The sequence below is a fragment of the Bufo bufo genome, chromosome 3 (assembly GCF_905171765.1).
Source record: "Bufo bufo chromosome 3, aBufBuf1.1, whole genome shotgun sequence".
Classification (NCBI taxonomy): Eukaryota; Metazoa; Chordata; class Amphibia; order Anura; family Bufonidae; genus Bufo; species Bufo bufo.
The window spans coordinates 562,863,227-562,883,345 of NC_053391.1; the positions used below are offsets into that span (position 1 = coordinate 562,863,227).

Below are 20,119 nucleotides of genomic sequence, written 5' to 3' on the forward strand. Positions count from 1 at the left end.
TCCGCTTGTGAGTTCCGTTTGAAGGCTCTCACAAGCGGCCCCGAACGGATCCGTACTGCCCCAATGCATTCTGAGTGGATGCGGATCCGCTCAGAATGCATCAGTTTGGCACCGTTTGGCCTCCGCTCCGCTCAGCAGGCGGACACCCGAACGCAGCTTGCAGCGTTTTTGTGTCCGCCTGGCCGTGCAGAGCCAAACGGATCCGTCCAGACTTACAATGCAAGTCAATGGGGACGGATCCGTTTGACATTGACACAATATGGTGCAATTTCAAACGGATCCGTCCCCCATTGACTTTCAATGTAAAGTCAGGATTATACCATCAGATCGGAGTTTTCTCCAATCCGATGGTATATTTTAACTTGAAGCGTCCCAATCACCATGGGAACGCCTCTGTTAGAATATACCATCGGATTTGAGTTACATCGTGAAACTCAAATCCGACAGTATATTCTAACACAGAGGCGTTCAAGTTAGAATATAACACAGACGCTTCAAGTTAGAATATACTGAGAACTGTGTACATGACTGCCCCCTGCTGCCTGGCAGCACCTGCCAGGCAGCAGGGGGCAGTCCCCCCCCCCCCTGTATTTAACTTATTGGTGGCCAGTGCGGCCCCCCCCCCCTCCCTCCCCAGTATTAATTGTAACCAGTGCGGCCCCCCTCCCTCTATATTCATCGGTGGCCAGTGCGGATATTAAATAATTAAATATGAGCAGTGCAGTCTCCCCCTCCCTCCCTCCCCAGTATTAAATATGAGCAGTGCGGCCTCCCCCTCCCTCTATTCATTGGTGGCCAGTGCGGATTCAAAGTATTGTGATCAGTGCGGCCTCTCCTCTCTCTCTCCCCCCCCCCCCCCCCAATCATTGGTGGCAGCGGAGAGTACCGATCGGAGTCCCAGTTTAAATCGCTGGGGCTCCGATCGGTTACCATGGCAGCCAAGACGCTATTGCAGTCTTGGCTGCCATGGTTACTTAGCAACAAATAGCAGCATTATACTTACCTGAAGAGCTGCGATCTATGTGACCGGCCTGGAGCTCCTCCTACTGGTAAGTGACAGGTCTATAGGCAATGCGCCGCACAGACCTTTCACTTACCAGTAGGAGGAGCTCCCGGCCGGTCACAGACATCGCAGCTCTTCAGGCAAGTATAATGATTCTATTTGTTGCTAAGTAACCATGGCAGCCAAGACTGCAATAGCGTCTTGGCTGCCATAGTAACCGATCGGAGCCCCAGCGATTTAAACTGGGACTCCGATCGGTACTCTCCGCTGCCACCAATGATGGGGGGGGGGGGGGGGGGGAGAGGAGAGGCCGCACTGATCACAATACTTTGAATCCGCACTGGCCACCAATGAATAGAGGGAGGGGGAGACCGCACTGCTCATATTTAATACTGGGGAGGGAGGGAGGGGGAGACCGCACTGCTCATATTTAATACTGGGGAGGGAGGGAGGGAGGGGGAGACCGCACTGCTCATATTTAATACTGGGGAGGGAGGGAGGGAGGGGGAGACCGCACTGCTCATATTTAATACTGGGGAGGGAGGGAGGGGGAGACCGCACTGCTCATATTTAATACTGGGGAGGGAGGGAGGGGGAGACCGCACTGCTCATATTTAATACTGGGGAGGGAGGGAGGGGGAGACCGCACTGCTCATATTTAATACTGGGGAGGGAGGGAGGGGGAGACCGCACTGCTCATATTTAATATCCGCACTGGCCACCGATTAATATAGAGGGAGGGGGGCCGCACTGGTTACAATTAATACTGGGGAGGGAGGGGGGGCCGCACTGGCCACCAATAAGTTAAATACAGGAGGGGGGGGGGGGGGTCTGCCCCCTGCTGCCTGGCAGCATCTGCCAGGCAGCAGGGGGCAGTCATGTACACAGTTCTCAGTATATTCTAACTTGAAGCGTCCCCATCACCATGGGAACGCTTCTGTGTTTAGAATATACTGTCGGATCTGAGTTTTCCGAAGTGAAAAATCAGATCTGAAATAAACTGTTATGCAAACGGATCCGTTCTGAACGGATGCAAGCGTTTGCATTATAGGAGCGGATCTGTCTGATAAAACATCAGACGGACCCGCTCCGAACGCTAGTGTGAAAGTAGCCTAAGGGTGCTGATTTCACGAACATTAGGGACCCTGCCTTCATTGCACCTAATACCCATAAACTCAAGGGCACCTCTCTCCTCCGGGAAGGAGACTCCCCTCACTGCACACCAACCCAGGGAGCTACAAACTGCAATAGCGACACTGCATTCCTCTGTCCACATTGACACTTACAGCCATTTTTACACATATAGCTGTGGCTATGCACGCTGCACAGGTCCTATAATCCTTTGTCACTCCTCAGTCCCGGTGTCTCCTGGCTAGTGCCATGTAAAGATCTTGTGAAACCCTTAAGACTACTTCTGAACTTTGAAGCTATGCAGGCAGGTGGGTTCTCGGTTGGCCTGGTTTCGTCAGGAGGGCTTTCTCCTTTCTTCTCCCTTGAGTTCATACCAACACGGGATCCCAAGCTTGTCCTGCATCGGTATGAAGTTAGTTTGGTTACCTCATCGTTGATGTCCATGTCTGCCATGTGCCAGTGCTGTCAGCTTGGCTCGGTTTCTTATATACCTTGTAGACATCCGGCGTTTTAGTTGTTTATCAGATTATAGCAATTAAAGGGAACCTGTCACTGGGATTTTGTGTATAGAGCTGAGGACATGGGTTTCTAGATGGCCGCTAGCACATCCGCAATACCCAGTCCCCATATCTGTGTGCTTTTATTGTGTAAAAATACCGATTTGATACATATGCAAATGAACCTGAGAGGAGTCCTGTCCCTGACTCATCTCACATACAGGACTCATCTCAGGTTAATTTGCATATGTATCAAATCTGCTTTTTTTTACGCAATAAAAGCTCACAGAGCTATGGGGACTGGATATTGCGGATGTGCTAGCGGCCATCCAGGATCCCATGTCCTCAGCTCTATACACAAAATCCTGGTGACGGGTTCCCTTTAAGCTCTTGGGAATGAACTGCAATGGGGGTCTACAGTACATTTTTAATATTTTTATCTGGTTTTAGAGCGAGTCGTTTTTACGCAATGGTACTTGCCATATAGACTAGGCTTAGAGGTAAAGGGCATCCTATTTATTGCCGATGTTTTAATAAGACAATTTATTCTTCCTCTAAGTATTTAAGTCTATAAACAGAGGTAGGTCTGTCGATCAAGGATGCAGATAAAGAAATTTCAGAGTTGCAACTGGATTCTGTCATCAAGATTGTTTTCTGGCAGAATCAAAAAGTGTGTGTGTGTGTGTGTGTGTGTGTGTCTTCTTCACTTCTAATAATAAATATCTAAGATGTTGTCCTTTTTAGACTTGTTCTCCCCCCCCTAAATTATAATTTGGTACGTCTCCTGTTGTGCTGTCATGAGGGATGAGCTGGAAAATAGGAATTAGATTTACCAGTAATTTGGTTTTTCAGAGATTCCCTTATGACCGGACCCGTACTTGCAGCGACCCTGCCAGAGGTGAGTGTTGGTTGGCCGATGGGGGTTCTGTAGCTCCCTGGGGTGGCGTGTAGTGATGGGAAGGCTAGCACCAGTTCCTTCAGGGTACACTCTGCTGTACAGGGATTCCTGCCAGATTGTGGTTGAGGTGCCGTGTAGGCAGGGTCCCTGGTGTTTGTGACGCTAGCACCATAAGGTGCAAATAGGTGATAAGTTTGCACAATGAGACCAGTTCTCTTAACAAATTCAAAGTACTTTACTGAAGCTGATCCAAAGGTCGTCAATGTGCGCAAAAATCATTTACAGCAAGGCAGATTCTACAATGGCTCAGGTTAGTTCCCAAAAGTTGCATAAGGGGTAGTTTTACTCTATAGCAATCGATCTTTCTCCCTGGTTTCTCCAGGCTGGAGGGATGTACTATTTGTACTGTACTGTATAATCATATACTTCTGTATCCTCTCTAGGAATGCTATATTCTGACAGATGGCCTTTCTGTCCTTGGTTATGGTGGGCAGCTTGTAGCTTAGAATTTCTCCACCTAATGCAAAGGAGACTAGAGCCTGATAAACAACAGTTGCCTTCCTCTCTGGATTGCCTGGATCTTCTATAATCTTTCCCTTCTATGGGCTGGTACATGGAACTAACTCCTGGCGTTTAGATTACTCTCAAAAATGGCTGCTGAGGTGCAGCTTTTTCCTCAGACATCACACTATCCGTGCTGCTCTTTAGGGAGGAGAAGGAGGCGTCGGCCCTGAGAGGTTTGTTAGAACCTCCCCCTCCCTGTGCAACTTCATGGGGACTCGGGCACAAGCACATTTTCAGGAAACACAATCGCAATATTAAGCCATGTGTTTCAGGACAGTGCATACATTCCCTCCCTTACTAACTATTATGTAAATATTAAAGGGAACCTGTCACCTGGATTTAGTGTATAGAGCTGAGGACATAGGTTGCTAGATGGCCGCTAGCACATCCCAGTCCCCATAGCTCCTTTTTTTTTTTTTTTTTTGTTTACACAATAAAAGCACACAGAGCTATGGGGACTGGATATTGCGGATGAGCAACCCATGTCCTCAGCTCTATACACAAAATCCAGATGACAGGTTCCCTTTAAGATAAGATTTTCTTATGATTTTAATCGGTTGCATCCATCCTGGTGTAGTAATCTGGAGAAACACTGGTGGGTGGAGGTGGAAGGGGGCTTTTAACCTCTATTTCCTGTTCCAAGAAGGTCAAAGGGCAATCTCCTGTTGTGTTGTCATGAGGGATTCTCTGGAAACTGAACTACCAGTAAGGCTACTTTCACACTGGCGTTTTGAATTCCGTTTGTGAGATCTGTTTCAGGGATCTCGCAAACAGTTCAAAACGGATCAGTTCAGCCCCAATGCATTCTGAATGGAAAAGTATCCGTTCTGAATGCATCAGTTTGGCTCCATTCCACTCTGGATGCAGACACAAAACGCTGCCTGCAGCGTTTTGATGTCCGCCTGGCGATGCGGAGACCAACGGATCCGTCCGACTTACAATGTAAGTCAATGGGGACGAATCCGTTTTCACTGACACAATATGGTGCAATTGAAAACTCCTCTGTCCCCCATTGGCTTTCAATGTAACTCAGGACGGATCAGTTTTGACGTAGAATTTTTATTTATTTTTTTAAAAAAGAATAATGCAAACAGATCCGTTCTGAACTTGCACGCCCATCCACCCACAGGCGATAAGTGACCATGCATTTTACATAGGGCCACAGATATTTTAGTGTATTCTCAAGTCATATTTATTAACTTTTTTTTTTTTTTTTTTTTTTTGTACCGCTTATATGGGGTGTAGTTCACATGTATTCTGCACTGATAATCCGCATCTAATCCACTGCATGCAGACGTGGCCTGGGGCTCCTACATTTTACAGTGTGTGTATATGATAAATATCAATATGGAAATGTCTGTGGGACTATACATCGCCATGGGCTGACAGTACTATGGTAATAGACAAGCTAGAGTAGCAACAAAAATGTTCACACTCTGCATATAGCCTTATGTCAGAATTTATTCTGACTGCCTACCATATGGGCAAACTCGATTGACCTTCCATATCTAGTTCCTTGATGGACAAGACTCCTCGGGGTTTAGGAAGTAATTCTATCAGTAATCATCACTTCCTCACACTTCTCTTGAGACATTCCTTTCTGTATAATTTTTCTGGTCTCCAAGCTGACTGAATACCTGGCCATCCTGTTAATACAGTGTCAATAATGCTTGGGTATGGTTTCCACTTTATTGACATAAAACCAATTTAATGGGGCATTATAAGAAGAGTGCTTTCTTTCGTCCCACAACACTGCAGGAAATCAACAAAGAATGGAATTTATCCAACTTATCTTTGTAATATAACTTGTCTCAGTTTCCGGCCCTCTACTTGGTCAATAATTTTTGTCCTCAGGATAGACCATCAGACACCCTGCACCCCTTCCAATCAGCTGTTCTGCTGTGGGGACGGAACTATACAGCTCCGTCCATTATGTAGTGAGAGCAGCGCTGCATAACGATCTCATCCACTACACAATGGAGCTACTGGGTATTCCACTTAAGTTTATTCCCTGTCCACAGGATGGGGAACAGCTTTTAGATTGGTGGGGTCTAGGGCTGAAACTATTACCCAATTGAATCGAGTAATTCGATGCAAATTTTCTGCATCAAGGATTCGTTTGTGTCATGTGACCACAGAGCGGGAGTGAAGTGCTTGCTATTACTTATCGCTCCGTGGTCACCTGCTGGCCTGTACCGCGCTGCACTTTCAGCCCTGACAGTGCATACGTGCACTATGACCCGATGCTGTGTGACGTCAGTGCAGCGTGCGGAGAAGACTGAGGAGCTGTGGAGCAGCGCCCCCACAGGAAAGGCAAGCTGATGGAACTTAAAGGGAACCTGTCACCGGGATTTTGGGTATAGAGCTGAGGACATGGGTTGCTAGATGGCCGCTAGAACATCCGCAATACCCAGTCCCCATAGCTCTGTGTGCTTTTATTGTGTAAAAAAAATCGATTTGATACATATGCAAATTAACATAAGTCATATCTTGCTTGTGTGACCAGAGAAGAGTCATATTTTCAAGCTCTGACTCATCTCAGGTTAATTTGCATATGTATAAAATCAGTTTTTTTTTTATACACAATAAAAGCACACAGAGCTATGGGGACTGGGTATTGCAGATGTGCTAGCGGCCATCTAGCAACCATGTCCTCAGCTCTGTACCCAAAATCCCGGTGACGGGTTCCCTTTAAGGGGGCAGCTCATGGCACTGGGGTGGGGGAATGCTGATTGCACTGGGAGATAGTGGAGCTGATGGCACTGGGGGGAACTGATGCAAGTGAGCTGATCACAGGGGAGAGCGAAGGGTGTTGGGGAATGATTGCAGGGGCTCTGAGTTTTTATAAAGGAAAACAGTCTTAATTTTTATTTTATTTTTTCCTTTTTGGAGTTCTTGATTAATTGTAAAAATAGGTAGAATACTCTATTGCTAAAATAATCGTTTACTACTGCTAGGACCCGCTGACCATGAGAACAGGGGCCACGTGGATCCCCCTGAAATGAATGGAGCAGCCAGTTGTGTATGCGACCATTCACTTCTATGGGATTTCCGGAGAGGAGTGCTGTACTCGGCTACAGAGGTCGGGCTAAACTTTTTCTGGAAGAGTAAAAAAAAATGCTCCCCTTAGCATTTGCGAGGCATATTTTTAGCTGAGTAGGCGTACCAAAGTTCCAGTAATTCAAATACATCAGCATATATTATGTTGAGTGCTGTTTATGTAGGGAACAGTTACTAGTCTACTCTAAAACAGGCTTCCATGCATGAATAGCAAACTTGGACAACTTTTAAATTTATCTGATTTGTACACCATTTAAAAAAACTGTTTTCCCACCATTTTTAAAAATATAATGTAGCCAGAAATGCTGAGGAAAACATAACCTCCATACTGCACCAGTGTGCTCTGGCTGAGCCCTTTATACCTGATGAGAGACAGAAGACTGATCAGAGGCTCAGCTGGGGCATGCTGGTGCAGTGTACTCGGATGTTTTCCTCCACAAGCCCAAATGTCTGGGCTGCACAGGTAGCAAAGTTATCAGTGCTCTAGATACCAGCACCATAGATCAGGTGCCCAGAGATGAGACCTCAGAGCGGCACAGAAGTATCTCCAGCTTTTTGGGGGGATGGCGCTGGTGGGACAAATTAATACAGGAGATACAGACTGCTAATAACTCAGCCACCTGACTGTGTAGCCCAAACTGTACTGACTGCACCAGCATGCTCTGGCTGTGCACCTGAGCCTCGGCTCGTTCTTCTGACCATTGGTATGAGAGGCTCAGCCAGGTCATGCTGGTGCAGTCAGAGCCGCAGTGTAATGTAATTTTAATAGAAGCCAGGCTTGGTGAGAGGACAGATGCTGAGGGCCTGGAGGCGGTGAACACAGGACAGGAGGTGCACAGTACTTCATCATACCTCTCCTGAGTCTTGACCCCAGAGGGGACCTCTTGCCTGGCAGCGACCTCCCCTCCCCCTGATGTGTTGTCTCCAGCAGTCAGAAGAATCTCTACGCTTCTCTCCAGTAATTGGCCTGGTTAGCAGTCCGTGTAAAAGTATCTTTAGTTGGCTGTCTTAAGCTTATATAACACCTGCAGATAATACTGAAGATCGGCACTAATGAGAATTCGCAGGAGCGTTCGTTAGCGATGATCTGACGGTGTAATACTGTCGCCAGTTACACTATGAACGAGCAATCAGTCTTTCATTAGGTTTAAAAATCATCTCTTACCAGCGGCAGATTGTGCTGTCTAATTACACTCTGCTGCTGGCAAACAATGATTATGTATGAGGACTCGTGATGGCAATAGCGATTGCGTCTCCTACTATGGAGGGGATCGCGGCATGTAAGAGCAGGTGACTGCCGGGGAGGAACGCTTCCCTCCTGACAACTGTATGCAAACTCTGCAGGTGTAATATAAGCTTTACCTTTAGGCTGCCATTGTATTTATCCTGGACATGCATGTGGATAGGGGATACCTGGGAACAACCGGGATACCCCTTTTAACAGTTGTGAACATGGCATTAGGTCTGTGACAGTTCTTGCTGCTCGTGATGTGGTGTCAGACTGCTAAAGCCTACGTTATATCGTAAGGCTTCACCTAAGACTTTAGTGCAGTGACATGATGTAATGTGCAGCCTACATTCAGTCACAAGATCAAAGCGGATCAGGTTGTAAATGATGCATCCTGATTACTTATTGACTAAATCACATTACTGCTGCCCGTAAACTCTGTGGCATGCAGTGTAGCATCTGTTACTTTAGTGATGAGTTCACCGCTATGATTTTCCAGTTTGGCATGGAGCTATACAGTATAGTGACACAGATTCATTGCAGGGGAATTTCATCTTTATAAGAAAGGAATTTCATTCTCAAAACCTCAGTTTGTACTATTTTATTTTTTTATTCCCCCCCCCCCCCCCCTCCTCTTCCTTCCATGTGCGATGCAGCTGCCATGTCTAAATGTTCACCTTTACATATTAATGGTTGGTTCACTTCCTTCCTTCACTCTTTACTTAAAAGGGCTTAAGGGTTTTTCAAGAATAATTACTTTTAACACCTGCGGCCTGCATACTTATCTGCTCCCTTGCGCTCAGCTCCTCTGTCCACGGTAGTATTGGCATCTGCCACTGCATGGGCATGATCACATGCTCTGCTGCAGCCAATAACTGGCTTCAGGAATGAAGTGGCTCCATTGCTGCTGAAGCCAGTCATTGGCTGCAGTGGACCATGTGACCATACCCATGCAGTGGCAGATGTAAACACTACGTAGACCAATATGGACACAGTGGAAGCAATATGGAGGACCAGAGTAGAGTATGAGTCTTTGATTATGGAGGCGGGCTGTGGGCATTAGATAAAAAGTAATTATTTCCTGGGGAAAAAAACAACTTCTGTTTCAACTCCAATTTTATGTAGGACCAGGACAAAAAGGCACTCAGTGCTCCGTTCCAGCGCTGTCCAAACTTGCCATTGTCTGGCATGTAAACCTCCAGGCAGGATCACTGCTGTGGTCATTCACAGGCCTTGCCTAAGGCTACTTTCACACTAGTGGCAGTGTGATCCGGCGGGCAGTTGTCATCGGAAATACCCGCCGATCTGCATGTGACTGAAAGCATTTGAGACGCATCCTGATGCAGATCAGTCTCACAAATACATTGCAAGAACGGATCTGTCTCTCTGCTTGTCATGCAGACAGATCCGTCTTGTATATTTTTATTTTTTATTTTTACCGGTCTGTGCATGCGCAGACCGGTAAAAATGTGAAAAAATATACAAGACTTCTGTTTTTTCGCTACAGTTTTATCTTTTGCCTGATCCGTCAAAATGACTGAACTGAAGACATCCTGATGTATCCTGAACGGATTACATTCAGAATGCATGGGGATAAAACTGATCAGTTCTTTTCCGGTATAGAGCCCCTAGGACGGAACTCTATGCCGGAAAAGAAAAATGCTAGTGTGAAAGTACTCTAAGCTGCACATCATTGCTGGTTCACGTGTTTGGAAATGCATCACCGCTGAGGCCAGTGATTGGCCATAGCAGCACATGTGACCCCATCCAAGTTTGTGCCGGGGACAGGAAGAGGCTGGACCCTCTGCACTGGAATGGAGCATCAGGGAGATTTTTATGTAGGGTACAGCACTCCAGGGCTTAGATAAAATTGATGTTCTTCCCTCTTTCTGATTGTACATTTTATTTTATTTTTACATTTTCGGTACATGATTTAGAGATTCTTTACAGCAGTCATATGCATGTTAAACATGCTCTGTGACCTGTGCAGAGGTGAGGAGGGAGTAGATAAGCTGTTATATCACCTTTTTATGAATGTTTGATCCTGTGATAATGGGATGACTGCTGAGAAGTGATTTCTGCAGATCATGAGGTGTCTGCATATTAGTGGTCTTAGAGACCAATGTGAAAACTGTGTGTAGGATTAATAAAACCCCAAAACAAATTGAAAACAATAGGTTATGCGGATGCGCCTAATTTATGGTGAGGCTTGCGACTTGTCATAAATTAGGTGCACCTTCGGCAGTCTGTGCGTCTGGTGTAAAAACGACTTTAGCCCCAGACTTTTTTTTTTTCTTCTTTTTTTTTGCCGCCTGTTTGCAGGTCAGGGCTGATGCACGAGCTGGGTCTTGCAACTTATTTATGCATAAAAATATTAGTAAAAGACCCCAATTCTCTTTTAAAAGGTTTTCCGGTTAGATTGTTATCCCCTATCCCACTGCTGGTACCCTCTCCAATCACACAAACAGGGGCCCCATATCCCTCTAAAATGAATGTAGTGGCCTTTCGCACACCCTTGTGGCCGCTTCATTCATTTCTATGGGAATTCTAGAGATAGCGGAGCACTGTACTCGGCTATATCTGGAATTCCATAGCCACGAATGGAGCGCAATGTTGGTTGCTAGGCCAGTTAACTTACTATTGGTCCTTGATTTGTAAGTACTCAGTTACCTATGCTGTATACATCAGGCCCTATTTTGTTACTGTGTTGTATACAGTTTTTGTTCTTCTGTAACTTGAAAACCAATAAAAAGAGTTTAAAAAGAAATGAATGGTGCGGCCGCACACATGCCCAATCGGCTGCGGGTGTATGGGGCCCCTGTTCTCGTGATCTAACTTATGATATGAACGCACATACGCAAGAGTGAATTTTGTGAATAATTTATTGAACCTCTGATTTCTCCCCCCCAGTGAATCTTCATTTGAAGGTGTGTACACCAGCTCCTCTCTATTACTCCTCTATACAGGTTGTCATGATGAGTAGTTGTTACTTATAAGTCTGTAAAGTTTATATATTAACTTGCCGTTACTTTATGAGATGATTCTGAAGTCCTGTTTGGCTTCTGAATCACAAAATGTGGGTGTCTGTATATCGGAGAATGCTAAAAGAAGCATTCATGACCTGCCTGGTGGAGCAAGCTGGAGTGAAAGTCGGCATGCAGCTGTATGAGGGTGCTGTGGTGGGCAAGTAAGTTCAGAATTGCATCATGGCTTAGACTAACTTCAACACACGTGTTCGTTCCAGGAAACGGTCTGCGTGATGTGTCCATTCTGGGAAAGGGAACCTGCTCCTCTGACCCGAACTCTCATAACTATTTATAATGCTGTGAGTTCCTGTCCGACCACCGGTCTACTGTGCTGTACTCTGTAGACCTGTGGTCTGGGAACTGCAGCCATCACACAGAGGGTGCTTCCCCAGCCAAACACACCTTTGGGAAATTAGCTTTGGGTTGCAATCACACATGCAGATCTTGTGGCCTTATTTATTTAAATTTTTATATATTTTTATCCCCCCCCCCCCCCCCCCCCCCCCCCCCCAACTAAACACTTGAGTGGATTGCAGGAGTATTTTCTTCTTGTATCCACGTCTAGTGTATATCCAACTGCTTGTGTGATATCTTCTTGTTAAGGAGCTAAATGAAATAAACCATTTATTTTTTTCTTGCATTTGTTTTACCGATGGTAGGAGTACAAGACCATTTTTGCGTATTGCTTTTTATGACACTAAATGTATAGTAGTTTGAAGACTTTTCTTTTTTGGTTATTGTGCTATCCTGTTAGAGCTTTTAATGACCTTATCATATGAAATACTTCAAGCTGTTGAAACTAATGAAGACCCTGTCACAAATGGCTCCTTTACATGGCCGACTCAGCAGGCACTTGTCCAGACGGAGCTGTTCTGCTCTTCAGAGAAGGTGAGAGCTGCATTTACATGCAGCAATAATCTCCTCTCGATCTGGAATACCAACTGTTACTGTGATTGCTCTTCACCATAGAGAATCATCGCTGTGGAAGAAGCACAATCTGCTGCCCTCGACCGATGACTTAGCAGTGATGTTGTCACCCAATGAACCATCCATTTCAGGTGGGCTACACCGCTTTCCCGCAAGGACACCCCCTAGTTGGACGAGTTGTCTAACCATTTAATAAGTGGTGCAGAGCATGTATGCCAGAATGCTGGTGCATTTTGATTTGCATTAGTAAATTACTCCCCTGTGTAAAAACTCTGCCTGTACAGGGGAGTAACGTGCCATCAAAGTGGCTGCAGGTTAGTCCGTGTCAGATGCCACACTAAGAAACTAGCTGCAGTTTGTGCTAAATGGCCTTTCTGTGAGTTCTGAACACAGGATAGCCTTCTCTTCCTTCTCTTTCCACACGTATCAATGAGACTTGGTTTCCCATGACCCCAGCAGTCTGTGTGGATGCTAGAATGGCGGTCATAATGTCTCTGCTGGACAGCATGTGTAATAACTTGCAGGTATGTAATATAAGGGCGGTTTCTAAGTGCAGAATTTTCATGGTCTACTGTTCTGGTACAATTCTCAGCACCCCTACAGATCAACTGTGTCTCCCCCCCCATTATTTACATCACTCCATCTACTTTGTAGCTGCTGCATGGTGCAGCTTTGCAGTATTCCTTAGTACTCTGTTCCCATAATTATTTTAAATGATTAATATTTATTAACAAATTATGTAAAAAAAATTAATCATTTTAGCTGAAAATGCCTGTTCCATAGAAGTCTATACTATTAATCAGCTTGTGTGTCATTCTCATTTTATCAGGAGCTCGGTAAGGCCTCTCGCATCTGTATTTTCCTTTCTGGTTTTGAGATCCAACAGAGGACCTCAGAACCGGCGGAAACCATATCCGTTTGAATAATGAAACCAGCAGCATCTGTTCAATTCCGATCGAAAATGAATATGCTGTTTTCGTGTCCGAAAAAAGTCTGCGGCACTGTACATAGAATGTGTCGGCAGATAAGAACCATTTGGCCCATCTAGAGTCTGCCCAATATACTGAGTACTATGGATAGCCCCTGGCCCTATCTTATATGAAGGATGGCCTTATGCCTATCCCATGCATGCCTAAACCCCTTCACTGTATTTGCAGCTACCACTTCTGCAGGAAGGCTATTTCATGCATCCACTACTCTCTCAGTAAAGTAATACTTCCTGATATTACTTTTAAATCTTATAGAAACATACATCGTTTTTGATGCCAGATCCGTTCAGTTTCCGATGCCGCACACAAACTGTGCTTGCAGCGGTTTTGTCCGCCATGGGAAGGCAACCAACCGAAAGGAAATGCATTCTGGTGCACTCGGTTCCGGTTTGTTCAGTTTTGTCCCCATTGACAATGAATGGAAGCGTTTTTCTCCAGTTTTGAAGTCCTCTGCCACATCTCAAAACTGCAAAGGAAAACACAGATGTGAATAAAGAAACCTAGCATTTTTCTCTAGTTACAGAAGGCTTTTCTGGTTTCTATAAACCCTGAGCTTTTCGTTTCAGTACTCTAAAAAAAGATGGCCCTGCTTCAAAAAGAACATGACCACGTTTGCTTCAGGACTAGACAGGAACCTGATCTTCACAGTATCTTTGAAAAACGATGTTTCTTGTCTTCAGCTTTTGGTCCAGAGATGATTTTCGTGAACGGCATATCATGACAATCAGTTGGATGGAGCTACACGTTAATCCTTTATAATGCTTTATCCATAACCACGAGGGAGCTGCTAATATCACATAAGCAGGGGGCAGGCATTGCTCCTGAAATGCGCAGAAAATATAGATAACTTTGTCCCCTTTTTAAAATGAGAGTTTATTTTATGGGATTGCACCTTTTGCATGGATGTTGCATACTTTCTGTAAATGTGGCATTACTACTGGTTACATAGGGTTTAGTGTGAATGTGTTTACTGTCTGTCTATAAAGCAGAGACTGCTGCAGGGTCAAAATCCAGACTTTGCATCTAATTTGCATGCTATTGACCTAGATATACTGTAAATGAGAATTCACGAGGAGCGCATAATACACTGCCGCTTACATTACCAGGAAAAACAACAGTCAAGTTGTCCAAAATTGGCAAGATTTAGCATAATGAATGAAAACTACTAGCACACTAGTCACAGGTACCTAGGGCTGCAGTAAACAATTATTTCAGTAATTGAGTATTCTATCGATTACTCGATTTAATCGTGAAAAAATAATCTAATAAGAAAAAATGAATTAATAGACTATTTTCCTTTATAAAAACATCAGACCCCTGCCATCAGTCCCCAACACCCTTCGTTTCCCCCCTTTGCAATCAGCCCAAGTGCATCAGTTCTCCCAGTGCCTTCAGCTGCACTGCCCCAGTGCCATCAGCCCCTCCATGCAATCCATTGCCAGCTGTCCCCCTTCAGTGCCATGTCCCCAGCGCCAGTTAAATAAAATACTTACCTTTCCCTGTAGGGGCGCAGCTCCACAGCTCCTTTCTCTTCTCCGTGCACTGCACTGGATCCTGACGTCACACAGCGTCGGGTCATAGTTCACGTAAACGCGCACTATGACCTGATCATGTGTCAGGATCCAGTGCAGCGCGGTACGGGCCGGCGGGTGACCACCGAACAGTAAGTAATAGCAAGCGCTTCACTCCCGCTCCGTGGTCACATGAAACAAATTTTTTGTGTCTAATTACTCTATTCAATCGAGTAATCATTTCAGCCGTAGAGGTACCGTGATTTTATCTAATGTCTAAAATTCCTTTTACACAGGCCAGGAATAGGGGCAATGATTGGGAACAAAAAATGAGCGTCGTCAGCTAGTCCATCAGCAAAGTCCATCACAACCTACACCTCTGGCCAAAAGAACATCGCTTTCTGTACGGCATGGTCTGTGTGGAGTAGAGGTGCATGGAGCAAATGGTTAATAAATAGTAGGACTGAAACGATTACTTGATTTGTCGAATTACTCGATTCAATCATTGCAAATTTTTGTCATGCGACCACGGAGCGGGAGTGAAGCGCTTTTTATTACTTACCGCTCCATGATCACCTGCCGGCCCGTACCGCGCTGCACTGGATCCTGACACATCGTCAGGTCATGGTGCACGGAAGCGCCCACTATGACCTGACGCTGTGTGACGTCAGGATCCAGTGCAGCACACGGAGAAGAGGAAGGAGCTGTGGAGCTGCGCCCCTACAGGAAAGGTAAGTATTTTATTTCCCTGGTGCTGGGGACATGGCAGTGAAGGGGGACAGCCAGCAATGGATGGCAAGGAAGGGCTGATCTGATGGCAGTGGGGGACATGGCATGGAGGGGCTGATGGCACTGAGGCAGTGCAGCTGAAGGCTCTGTGGTGGGGGACAGGTGAAGTCACTGGAGGAACGAAGCTGATGGCACTGCGGTGGGGAGCGAGCTGATAGCACTGGGGGATAGTGGAGCTGATACACTTGGGCTGATCGCATGGCGGGGAACGAAGGGTGTTGGGGACTGATGGCCTATCAGGCCTATAAAGAAAAACGGTCTATTAATTTTTTCTTACTGGAGTACTCTATTAATCGTAAAAAATAGATGGCATACTCGATTGCTAAAATTGTTTACTGCAGTCCTAATAAATGGTGTAATACAGCAGATAAAATATTTTTATGTAAATACATGGGGGTATGTGCATCTGTAGATTTATGTATACATATACTTACCCAAATCCAGGGGGAGTAAGGAAACGGCAGGTTGGATTTCAGCATGCCCCTTCATTCCTTTGCACAAAAGAGGTGTCCAGAGGCTTATTCCCTTATCCCCCATTGTTTTCCTGTGTAAGAGGGAGGCTGGGGTGGGGTGGAAGTAGTGTATGGCTCCCCAAGACGGAAGAATATATAAAACTATTAGTTATTCAATAGGAACTTTTTCAGATCCCTTTTTAAAGGGTGTTTTCCAGGATTTTAATATTGATGACCTATCCTTAGGTCATCAATATCAGATAGCAGGGGTCTGGCACCCCTGCCAATAAGCTCGTTGAGGAGAAGGCAGTGTCCGTGTGAGCGCAGCCCTTTCTTCATTGTTTACCTCCTTGCCACCGACAAGAAGCCATCCCATTCACGGCACTTGAACAGGAACGATCTGTCCCATTGAGGTAAATGGGACGGCTTCTTGTAATTATGCCTGCTCACCACAGCAATGTTGATGGTGAGCAGGTAAACAATGAAGGGAAGGCAGCACTCGCACGGCCTTCTCCAACAAGCTGATCGGCGGGGGTGCCAGGTGTCGGAGGTGCTGGGGCTAGGTCATCAATTGTTAAAATCCCGGAAAACCTTTGCTGACAGATGCCCTGTAAAAAAAATCATTAGACTTGTACCTATAAAATTGGCTGTTACAGGAAAATATGGCTCTCAGCCTGACGACCACACAAATATGCTTAATAATTGGATATAGTGTATATTGATATCCAGTGGTATTCACCCATTTAGTGACATCAGTATGGCCAGTAGCTATTTGGTCAGTGTCCCATGTTAGCATATCAAAGGCAGGAAGGGCACATTGTAAAAGCATTTGGACAACATTATCGTGGCCAACAGATTGGGAAGAGATTTGGGTGGTTACAGGGTGGAGTCCTTGGTGGGGGCTGGGGCACAGGAACATATAGGTGACATGAAGCTTGGGAGTCGCGCTCTCTTCCTGGACCAACATCACTTCAGGAGCAAGCTTAGTTATATGTAAGCTTGTATGTATACAAGTATAATATCCCAGTAGACTTAATATGTGTACATATAGATATTTGTAGTCTGCAATTGTGTTACCAGTAGATTATATATGCTATTTATGCAGGAGTCTCTATGTACATGTACTAATGGTCAGATACTGGATGTGAGTTGGGTAGAAGAGTAGATCCAGTAGACTGTATATTGGTGGACTCTGAATATACTTTTATATACATACACATTATTAGCCACATTTACTTAGCATCCAGGGAGGGCAGGAACTGAGGCAGCTGTGTGTGGGGGTGTCCTTTATGTACTGTCATATTTGTAGTGTCTGTATCTTTATGTAGAATGTCCATTGCTTTGTCATATACTCCTGGGGTATATGAAGGACTGGAGGGGTGTATATAATACACAGAATAACTGGGTTATATGGGCAACAGTCTAGGAATGGCAGAGAAGGGACGGAATACGGAGATATAAATCTCATTTCCGATACGCAAAATCTCCCTTTATCACTGGCTAACTTGTTGCAGGTGTGCTTGGCACTTTGATGGGGCCAGGTGTGATAACACTTTCCCTGCCTGGCCCTGTCAATGAAAGTGGAGAGGGGGCAGCAGTTGCAGAGAGAGCAGAGCCTCTATTTATAACAGCAACGCCCCCTGTTGCTCCTAGAGGCTCATTTTGCATATATTAAAATATAATTTTTCTCCGCAATGCAGGCAGATATGAATATGGGACAAACACAGATGCCTTCAGCTGCCAAGCACGCGTGCAACAGGTCAGCCAGCATCATGGGAACAAAACTGCTGACAGATGCCCTTTTAAAGCAGAGTGTCCTTTATGCAAAGTCAGAATGTGAAAAAATAAAATCTACAATATACGTTTAAAAATGAATGCATAATTGCCACTCCTCTTATGCAAGAGTCCCAGACAATCCAGAGGGTCTCCCAGATTCTGACCCCGGCTGGCAAGTCGTCTTCTACAAAGCCTGCAGTCTGTTTGCCGCAGTAGTATCGCTGGTCACCATTTGCCATTCCCCTCCCCCCCCCCCCTCTCCAGCAAAGACTTGTGCCAGGAGAGGAAACTACCTGTGAGCAGCTTTTTTCCTACAAGGAACAGTTTGTTCTTCAGGTGACTGCATCTTTCACGTGGCACCTAAAAATAGTCGTTTGTGGTCAGCACATTGCCCTGTGTCAACAAGCATGGGATGAACTTCTATGGGGATGAGTGACTGCAGCAGTGATCATTTATCCCCATGCAGTGAAGATGATTGTTGCATGTAATATAGCTCTCCTGCAGCTCAATGATGGGGAATAAATTTGTTTCCGATCATTTTTATGTACATTAATGATATGTTCAGTGCTGTACCTGCTCAACAGAAAAAAAGTTCAGGGTTTGTCCAATGATTGAGACTCGTCACCTAACTTATGGATAAGTGTCTGATCGCTGGTAATCATGGAGCAGCTCACCCTGGCCCAGTAAAGGGCAGTACAGAACAGGTATTCCTGTATTGAGCTACCTCAATGCATGTTCTTCAGGAAATCTGGTGTTTTACCAGTAAATACTTTAAGTGGCTTGATCCTTCAGCCACACAGATGTGCCATTAATCTGCACTCTGTGGCATAGTATGCAGTAGGTGCTATCAATTTACATTAGCCTGAGACCATTTAAGTTGTAAATATCATAAACTAAGGCCACTGTAACTTGACGGACCAGTGCATTGGCGAGCATTCATTTTAGGTACGCCATGTTTCCTGTGCTTAGGATGAAGACATCAGAGTTTATCCTGATAAGTGTACAGTGTGATATCTAGTGTATTGAAGGAGTTATCGGTAATTTCTTTAATAATGTGTTTTTTGTTTTTTGTTTTTCTTTTTAATCTACAGTGCTTAGTGTCAGTGATGAGCGATGGGGTATGATGTAACACGCTTCCAGGGTGATGTGGACGAAGATCTTATCTGCCCCATCTGCAGTGGGGTTTTGGAGGAGCCAGTTCAAGTAAGTGTTACTTCACCAATTTCATGAAAGGGAAAAGCTTGAGACATCTTGTGGCTTTGCTTCCTAGGCCTACAATCACAGATAAATGAGCACTCCAGTCAGAGCAAGGCCTATTTCACACGAGCGATATGGAAGGAGTCTGGGTCTGATGGTTTTGCATTTAAGTTTAGTCAGTTTTGTCTGCAATTGGGTTTTAATGTGTTTTTCACCCACATGGAGAAAAACTGAATAACACTCAACCTCTCCCAGCACCTATCGGTTACAAAAAGCGCAGTGCAGCCAGATGCCTTCTGTTTTTCACGCAATTCCTATAGGGCCAGGGCTGTGTGAAAAACACACAAAATAAAACCAGATTTTTTTTCTCATGGCAAATGCTGTGGGACCATGTCTGTGGAGGCAGACAGGCAGCTGTTTTTAATTTTATGCCTTGGCCACATGAGTGAGGCAGGCAGCACCCGTTCCCTAGTTGGGTACCTGTGGTGCTTGAGGGTCCGCTACATGTCGGGCAGAAGATTCCATGTGGAGACCAGACACTCGGTGAATTCCTCCAGTCACCTGCATGCCCTCTGCCGCAATCTGATAGGTTCGGCTCTAGCGGTGACATTACAGGAAGCCGCCATGCGTTCCAGTGGCTACTTCCGGCGTATGGCCAAACGATGATGCGTGGAGTGGGCGGAGCTGATCAAGGCTGAAGTCTCCCTCTGATCGGAGGTCTGCATGTAAGGGGGACTATGTGGTAGCCTGTCAGCATGTCTGACCTGGGGACTGACTCGGTGGAGACCACTCTGGGGCTGACTGTGTCTGTGCACATGGGGAGATGCTGGTTATATAATTTAGCTAAGCTAACCCCCTTGTTACCTCTGCTTACTCCCTGTATGCATGTAGAGTGATAAAGATAGCGCCCAGAGAGCAAAAACAAATCCTAAACCTAGAAAATGTGTGATTTGTTTTTTAAAATGACCTGAATCCTGCACAAAGAAACTTTACAAAAAATGTACTTCTAACATGGCAAAGTATTTAGTTCCCTCTATTGGAAAAGAACTAGGAGACCTAATCGGACAAGAA

The 20,119-nt window shown here is 45.4% G+C and overlaps 1 protein-coding gene across 3 annotated transcripts in view; it reads left to right on the forward strand.

Moving 5' to 3' along the window:
- The window catches only part of RNF41 (ring finger protein 41), a 59,061-nt gene that overhangs the window by 6,666 nt on the left and 32,276 nt on the right, over positions 1 to 20,119 (forward strand). For 2 of the 3 annotated variants that reach the window (XM_040425559.1, XM_040425560.1), the window contains exon 2: positions 18,943 to 19,054. The exons of the other annotated variant lie outside the window; for it this stretch is intronic. In XM_040425559.1, the coding sequence (XP_040281493.1) occupies positions 18,965 to 19,054 (90 nt within the window). In that variant the 5' untranslated portion in view covers positions 18,943 to 18,964. The remainder of the gene's footprint in view (positions 1 to 18,942; positions 19,055 to 20,119) is intronic. 3 annotated transcript variants of the gene reach the window in all.